The sequence below is a fragment of the Hetaerina americana genome, unplaced genomic scaffold (assembly GCF_022747635.1).
Source record: "Hetaerina americana unplaced genomic scaffold, ioHetAmer1.1.p SCAF_6, whole genome shotgun sequence".
Taxonomy (NCBI): Eukaryota; Metazoa; Arthropoda; class Insecta; order Odonata; family Calopterygidae; genus Hetaerina; species Hetaerina americana.
In genome coordinates this window covers 66,021,006-66,029,064 of record NW_027287205.1, presented here as the reverse complement: position 1 = coordinate 66,029,064, position 8,059 = coordinate 66,021,006, and the positions used below count along the sequence as shown (strand labels likewise).

At 39.3% G+C, this 8,059-nt stretch overlaps 1 protein-coding gene across 1 annotated transcript; it reads left to right on the top strand.

The window, feature by feature from the left end:
• The first annotated feature begins 6,833 nt into the window (after positions 1-6,833).
• Positions 6,834-7,490, top strand: LOC139695451 (galactoside alpha-(1,2)-fucosyltransferase 1-like). Its single transcript, XM_071594237.1, has one exon. It carries the CDS (start codon positions 6,834-6,836, stop codon positions 7,488-7,490), a length of 657 nt encoding a protein of 218 aa, XP_071450338.1.
• The last annotated feature ends 569 nt before the right edge of the window (positions 7,491-8,059 follow it).

Sequence of the window (8,059 nt, the reverse complement as noted above, 5' to 3'; positions counted from 1 at the left end):
GAAGAAGTTCATAGGACATACGATTAGTAAGAGGATATAATCGCGTGTGTTCTGGCAGGGAAACATTCGTTGGTGATGGTAGATTGGAATGCGACGGTAGGCGAAGAAACAGATGGTGGTGAGGCAGGAGACTATGGTTTAGGTACGAGGAATGACCGCGGGGAGAAAGCAATTGAGTTCTGCAGAAGGCAGGGGCTAGTCATCACCAACACTTGGTTTAGACATCACAGAAGACGCAGGTATACATGGAAAATGCCAGGTAACTCAGAAAGGTATCACTCAGATTATATTCTGGTTAGGCTCAGGTTTAGGAACTATAAGATCAACTCGCACAACCTCTTGGGAGCAGATGTGGACTCTGACCACAATTTAGTTGTTACCAAGTGTAGCGTCCGTTTTCAAAAAGAGAAAACAGGGGCGGCGGGTTAGAAAATGCAAAGTGGAAGCCTTAAATGGATAGACAGGGAAAGAGTATCAACAGGCAGTAGAAAAAATAATGGATGCTGATAAAGAGCTGAGTACCATAGAAGAAAAATGGGAATGTATCAGGAAAAGGATATCGAAAGCCGCAGAAGACATCATAGGACCCGTTACCGGAAAAAGAACAAGGGAACCGTGGATCACGGTTGAGAAGATTCGAAAAATGGGTAAGAGGAGAAAATGGAAGACTATAAACACAGAGTTAGGCAAAATGAAATACAAAGAGTTAAATCATAAATTGAGACCGGCAACCAATAAAGCAAAAGAATCATGATGGAAAACGCAGTGCGAGGTGTGGAAAGTCTGCAGAGGAAGGGTGAAATCGGTGCGCTGTACAGCAAAGTTAAATCTTTATCGGGAAGTAAGAAAGCGAGATCTATGCTAACAGTTAGAGATAAGGCGGGTAAGGCAATAGTTGACACAGGAAAGATCCAAGTGAGATGGAAGGAACTATAGAATAACTGCATAGTAAAGAACTTAGGCTTGCTGATGACCAAGCTCTAGGTTGTCAGTCAGCCAAGGGGTTGCAAGGATTGCTGAGTGAATCGTAAATTCATTGCGACAGGTATGGGATGAGAATCAATATTAATAAAACAAAGGTTATGCGATTTTCATGTATGCTTGCGTTATGCGGTAGTGCAAAAACTAGAGCAGGTAGAACAGTTTACGTATATCGGTAGTGTTTTAGACCAACGCGGTCAAAGTAGTTGATAGATAGATAGATAGTGGTCTTTATTTGGGCGAAATTGAGACCAAATGGTCCCTTCTTCCATTTAACCCAAAGTAGTAGGGACGTAAGGAGAGGAATTGCGCTAGGCAAAGAGGCTTTCACAAGGAGGAGGGAGTTGATGACAGGGACTTTGACTAAGGATATTAAGAAAAGACTCGTAAAAACTTTTATATAGAGCGTAGCTATATACGGCGCGGAAACGTGGTCATTGAAGCAGGAGGATAGACGTACACTGAAGGCTTTTGAAATGTGGGTATGGAGAAGAATGGAGAAGGTGAAATGGACAGAGAAGAATACAAATGAGGAAGTACTTGGTATGGCGGGCGAAGAGAGGGGTTTGCTGGGAGAAATCCTATGGAGGCAGGAAAAGTGGATGAAGGGGGTATTGACCGGCGGTGGAATGTTGGAGATTGTAATTGAGGGGAGAATGTTAGGCAAACGAGGAAAGGGAAGGAACAGGATAGGGATGTTGGACGGGATGAAGGGAGGAAGGAAGTACTCGGAAAGCAGGAGGGACCTGATGTAGAGTAAGTTGCTGTATTTTGTTTTGTTAGGAGTAATTAAATATTTATTTGGTTGTTGTGTCCATCCAAAAACCTACCTTAATCGTTAAATTACTCTGCGATAATAATAATAATAATGATAATTATGATGATAATAGTAATAATAATAATATTAATAAAATAATAATAATAATAATGATATAAAATAATAATAATATACTATAAAAATTATAATAATAATAATATAATATAAAAATTAAATAATAATATTCTTCTAGAAGAATTTATAGACAATATTTATCTGCAAAATTGCCCAAACAGCCGCCCGATGAGCACCATAACGGTTCGGAGGGTTTCTGAGCGAAAATCTTACTAGACGTTAACCCAACGGAGACTCCGATATGCTCAGAGAATTGACGTATTTAACGATTAATGACTTCCGCTCGACTTCAACTCAGGTATCACGGTTGATATTCGGGGCAAGTCTGTCATTTCATGGTAGAAGTCATATACAACCTTTTCGTGGGGCTGCGTGGACTTCGATATTTTACTGATAATGCCTATAGAAAAATAGTTTACTCGAAACAGGAGGTGAACACACGTCACCAAGAATACTATGCGATTCTCCGACTGATAGACCTTAATAAGAAGGAAGAATAGCATAACTCTGGCTGCGAAATTAAAAATTCACACCTTAAGCTTTTAAAAATTACACATTTAACCTTACAAACAATGATTCCGTTAGCCTTACAAATAGTGAATGGTGGAGCTACAGCCTAAGAGGTCGCAGGTATTAACTAAATATAATATCATCATCATATAATAAATAGAATATTCACTTGGAGGAAATATTTTCTGACTAGCTTGTCATTCACCAGAACAAGTGAACGGCCAACCGTATAATTTGTAGTGTCTGCAAAACCGGTCCGATAACGTGAATATTAGGGATAATAATTAACTTTGAATTAATAAAACGAAGTGGCCAGTAAAACTAAATTAATGGGCGATAGGAATCGAAAGCCGCTTTCAACAACGGGAACGGGAATATAAGAAAGACCATAAACTTATTTCAAATAATTATCGCGGCACAGTCCGACATGTTGTAGCCAGCCATGGTAACTTTGTTTTTTTCCCGAGCTAATTTTGTGCACACAAACGGTAACTGTTGGAATGAACAAAATACATGTATATTCCTGCTTTTATTTTCAAAATAAATAGGGGTATGTTGTCTCCGAAATACGATTACATGCGGTTCAGTGCAGTATTTTTATTGCGTTTTAAAATATTCACTCCGTCCCCTGGGATATTCAGGTGCAAGGCACAGCAAAGCTGGACACTGATACGCTATCGGTAGGTGTGCTTAAATGAGCAGGAAATAAAACAAAAAAATAGAAAGCCTTACGGTAGACCTTTACTTTATGACGATCGTTCACATTTCCCGTAAAAAAATATCGCAGATCATTACTGTCTGTTTACCCCCCCCCCAACCCGCCCCTTAGTTAGGATCCCATTATTTGCGACCCCCTTCCTTCTTTCTTTCAATTATCGGAATTTTGAATAAGGTATTGTTTTAGAAACAAAGAAAGAATAATACATTTTCCTTCGACAGAAGTGCTTTTCAACGTCATTGTCTCCTGATCCCCATTATATGATTCGACTGGAATCCCATATGCTACTCTAAATAAAAGTGTTTATTTTTTATTTAAGTGGTGTCCGAATGTATAGGGTGGAATGAAGCAAAAATTCCGTTATGCAATTCAAAGGTTGAAATATGCTGAAATAAATTAGAAGGTAAGGTATCATTAATGAGTATTATAACAATTCTCTCGCTGATAAAGAATTATTGAATTAGTTTTTCATGAGCAATGGCTGAAAAAAAGACTAATAAACCTTGAGATAGTTTCCACTTGAACCTTCCTTTAGATCAGGGGTCGCGGGGTCAGATGCGGCCCGCGAGGCCCTCTCTTTCGGCCCGTTGAGACCCACTTTATCTACGAAAAAAATGACGAAAATTTACGTGTGTCCTGCCAAGATATGCAGTCGCTTACGTGGGCTTAACGTTTTTAACGAATTAATATAGAGGCGCGCAGTAGTGCGTTGTTTTCCGACCGATCACTACATTGCAAAACCTTATTCGTAGCTTACTTTGTCTACCTCCGTTCACAGTCAACGAGATGATATAACGCCGCCTTGAGTCAGAGTTTTTATTGTTTGCTGCTTGTTCAGGACTTGATTATTTTTATCACAGTTTGCCAGTTGCGGTTGACTGCTGCCATGAGGTGTCGGTGTCAGTTAGCGTTTAATAGCAAAACATTTGGAACTCTATTTTATTTTTTATTATTTCCTTCGCGTAATTACTTACCAGTGTGTATAAAGTATGTGGAATACCGTTGGATTATTAAGAATTTTCCGAATATTCTGAAGAAGAAAGATTAAAACAACAATCTCTCTACCAAAAGTGGCTGTATTTAACAGACTATATTCAGGTAAGTTTAAATTAAGAAATCATAGCAATTTAAAATAATTGTTTCGGGTCATTTGCAGCTATGATTGCGTCAAAATTAGTTCGCATGATAAGGTTTTTGAGGGATATTGTGTGCAAGATACTTTCAGTTTCACTATTTATTCATGTTGAAGTCACTTTATTTAAGTGCCTAACGATGGCCGAGAAGAGGAAAAGATAAATAGTCGAATAATAGTAGGCAATTTCCAAATGAATGACGCTGGAAATACTTCTTCATCAGCTCCGGAGAGAAAGATTTGTGTGTGATTTCCAAAGAAACCTTGGCTGTGATGAAAGAATGCTCCGTCATCATCGAAGCAAAAATCACGAGAAATATACACAGTTGGTGGGTAAATAGTCCGTACCAATATTTTTTTAAAATTACAAAATCAACTCGCATCTCAAAGGACATTGTTCAGTAAATCCTCAATTAAAAACCAATCCTTAACCAACGGCAGTCATTAAGTTGCCTACGTCCTAGCTTAAGGTGGTAATCCGTTTACTGATGTTGAAGTAGAGAGGGGGTGTTTGTTGGAGATGGCTGAGGAACTTTTCCCAGAAAAGTGGAAACAATTTAAAAGTGGAGCTTTGGGTGCAAATACCATTGAATGCCGTGTTACAAATATGGGTGAAAATATTGTGACTCAAATAGCGAAAAATGCAAGCAAGTTTCGCTATTTTTCAACTGTAGTGGATGGATTGCTGGACATCTGTCCACCTCTTTACTGCTTGTGTTCATTAGAGGTGTAGATGAAGATATGAGCATAAGAGTAATGACAGAACAAAAGAGCTGGCTTACCTACATGATATGTATGGTACTGTTGCTGGAGAGGATATATTCAATTAATTGAAAAAACATTGGCTACTCAGACAGGACTAACCTCAGTTGCCTGATTGTTGACGGAGGAAAGAATTTGAGTGGCGAAAAGAGAGGCTTGGTTGGAAAAGTATCGCAGATGTGTAATGAGACAAATATTCCGCAACCATTGTTCCTGTACTTTATTTTTCACGGGCAAGCTTTTTGTGCTAAATATGTGGACATTAGCAATATTGTGAATTAAATAAGGTCTAATGGGTGTGGAAAAAACTATGTGCGTTAAAAAAATATCTGGACATCGAGTACATGTATAATCAGCCCCAAAATTGATGTTTGATCGGTAATCTGGCCCTCGAGCTGAAAATTTTGGAGGCACATGTTATGGACCATAGGGAAACGCACTGAAGTGATGAAATTCTACACACTCTCTCCTAAAAACTTTCACTAATTGAAGGAAAGTTACAATCTTTATGTGCAAAAAATAAGCTCGGGCAAAAGACACTGTTATCATGGCTAGCTACCACGTGTCGTGACCCCGTCGTAATAATTCTTTGAAATAAGTCTAAAGTGCTTCTTACACTCCCATTCCGGTTTGTCAAAGCTGCCATAGATTCCTATTTCCCGTTCGTTTTATTTTACTGGCCCATTCTCATTGCTTTGTCGATGTTAATTTTTATCCATTATTTGCTCGTTATCGGACCGGTTCTGCAGGCATAACAAATTATACGGTTGGCTATTCACTTGTGCCGTTGAATGACAAGCTGGACAGAAGGTATTTCCTCCAAGTGAATATTGATTTGGTGCACTCACAGCAAGAGTAATTCATCCGTGAACTGGTTTGAATTTTGACGGTGGAGTTTAGTTGATAGCTACGACCTAAGAGATACGGCATTCATTATTTGAAAGGTTAAAGGTGTTATTCTTCGTCATTACGCTGCCAAAGGTCTGCCACTCTACCTTCTTTGCAAGATCTGTCAGCCAGAAATTCACATAGTATTCTTCGTGACGTGTGCTCAGAGGCTTCAGTTGACTTCCTACCCCAGCCAAGTGACTGTCAGCAATGTAACGACCAACTTCTTCATCACCCTGCCGAGTGCCTAATCATTTTCAATAACATAAGAACAGCTATGTTCTATTTCTATTAGTTAAGTCGATTCTAAAAATGTTATTTTTGAGAATGCGTGTTTGAAAAAGTGTAGGCAAATATTGAAAAATACCTTCGCAGTAACCTAAGTGGCTTTTGTTATTTTTGTTTGTGTAATTTCATCACCGTCCTTTATTCTGAAGAAAATGCGGTGGGGTATATTCTTACTAGGAAGAGTAAGGAGGTATCGTGTAGTGGTTATGGTTGTGATTTTATATTCCATTGTTGGAGCATTATTCTTATATAACATGATGAATATAAAATCCAAACATCCAATGATTCCATTAAGTTATTCTTGTCCATTGCATGACATAATTACAGTGCGAAGAGGTTCTCGATTGGGGAATTGTATTTTTGAGTATTCATCCGCCCTGTTATTAGGAAATCTTCTCGATCTTGCCCCCTATATGCCGCGAAGCATTTTGGACTGCCTCGATGGAGTTTTCCAAAATCTTAGCGCACCAGCTTACGAGGATACCCTTCTGTCAGATCACTGCCGAATACTTCACGGAGGAAATACGGCTCACTGCAAAATACCAGGGGCGGGACTCAAAGAGAAAAATGCCTCTCGTTGGGATCATCTTTGCTATTCTCTCGAAATTGGAGATACGATAAGCATCTCTACGACTCATAAATCCACAGCGGAACTAAAGAAAATGCATGAAGATGGTAGATTGGGTGATGTTGTTGTCCTTCCTGGTTGGATAGCGCACATGGAGTCGATCATCAGCTCAGGCGTGGAGGAATTCCGTCGACTCTTTCAACTCCGCAGTGACATATTGGATTTAGTTAAGAGAACAATCGCCGGAGTGCTGGAAGTCGGCGAAATCATAGGTGAAGTGGCTTTAGTGGGTGTTCATGTGAGGCGGAGGGATTACATTCCTTATTTAGAGGATAAATTTGGAAAGAATTCTTCCCTTGTGACCCCCGATTACTACAAGCGGGCCATGGAGAAAATGCGGACGCTGAGATCTAATACTTATGTGATATTTTTTATTGTAAGTGACGATCGAGAATGGTGCATGAAAGAGTTGGTTAATGAAAGCGACGGTGTGTTCTGGGGAGGAATGGAGGGAAGTCCCTTCCACGCCCCGTCCGAGACACAAAACACCTACATGCAATCATCTCATGATTTTGCTCTGTTAGCATCACTAAATGACAGCATAATCGGCTATGGAACCTATGCTGTATCCGCTGCTCTCTTAGCTGGTGGCCATACTATAGCATTCGATTTGTACAAGGCAGGATTAACGGACGAACTTAACATTTACACTATAGGAGAACACTTGGATAACTGGGAATATATGACATAAAACTTCAGACGATTTGATATCACGTCAACATCCATTCTCTACATTCGTTCTGTGCTTTACAGGGACTGTTTCAAAAGAAGTAAAATAAATACGGGGAAAAATGGATTTCAGATCCTGGAAAAAATCTCTATATTTCTTCAAATGGTCACTTCGAGACACTTAACGTTTTCACTGTTGGAGAACGGTTGGATAATTGGGAATACATGAATTAAAACTTAGGATGATATAATATCACGGCCACATGTGTTCTACATACCTTCTGTGTTTTACAGGGACTGTTTCAAAAATAAGTCAAATAAATGGGGGGAAAAATTTATTTCAGATCTTGGTAAAAATCTCTAAGATGCTTCAAAATGGTACTCCTACGCAAGAACAGACCGATACCAGCAACTCTGCCAGTCGCGGTACACTAGATAGCTTAAAGGCGTCGACGGGGACCTCGTTCAGGCACGTCGTCACGATATAATTGACCTTTTCTATTATTCAACAACATTTGTTAATCAAGTTTCTTTTTATTCTTGGCATCTTAAATAGGTCCGGCGGTGACACATCAAGTCTATAAGGCGGAT

What these genes read in the sequence shown, in the direction of transcription:
- LOC139695451 (XM_071594237.1), top strand. Translation starts at nt 6,834, where the DNA reads ATGCATGAAGATGGTAGATTGGGTGATGTTGTTGTCCTTCCTGGTTGG.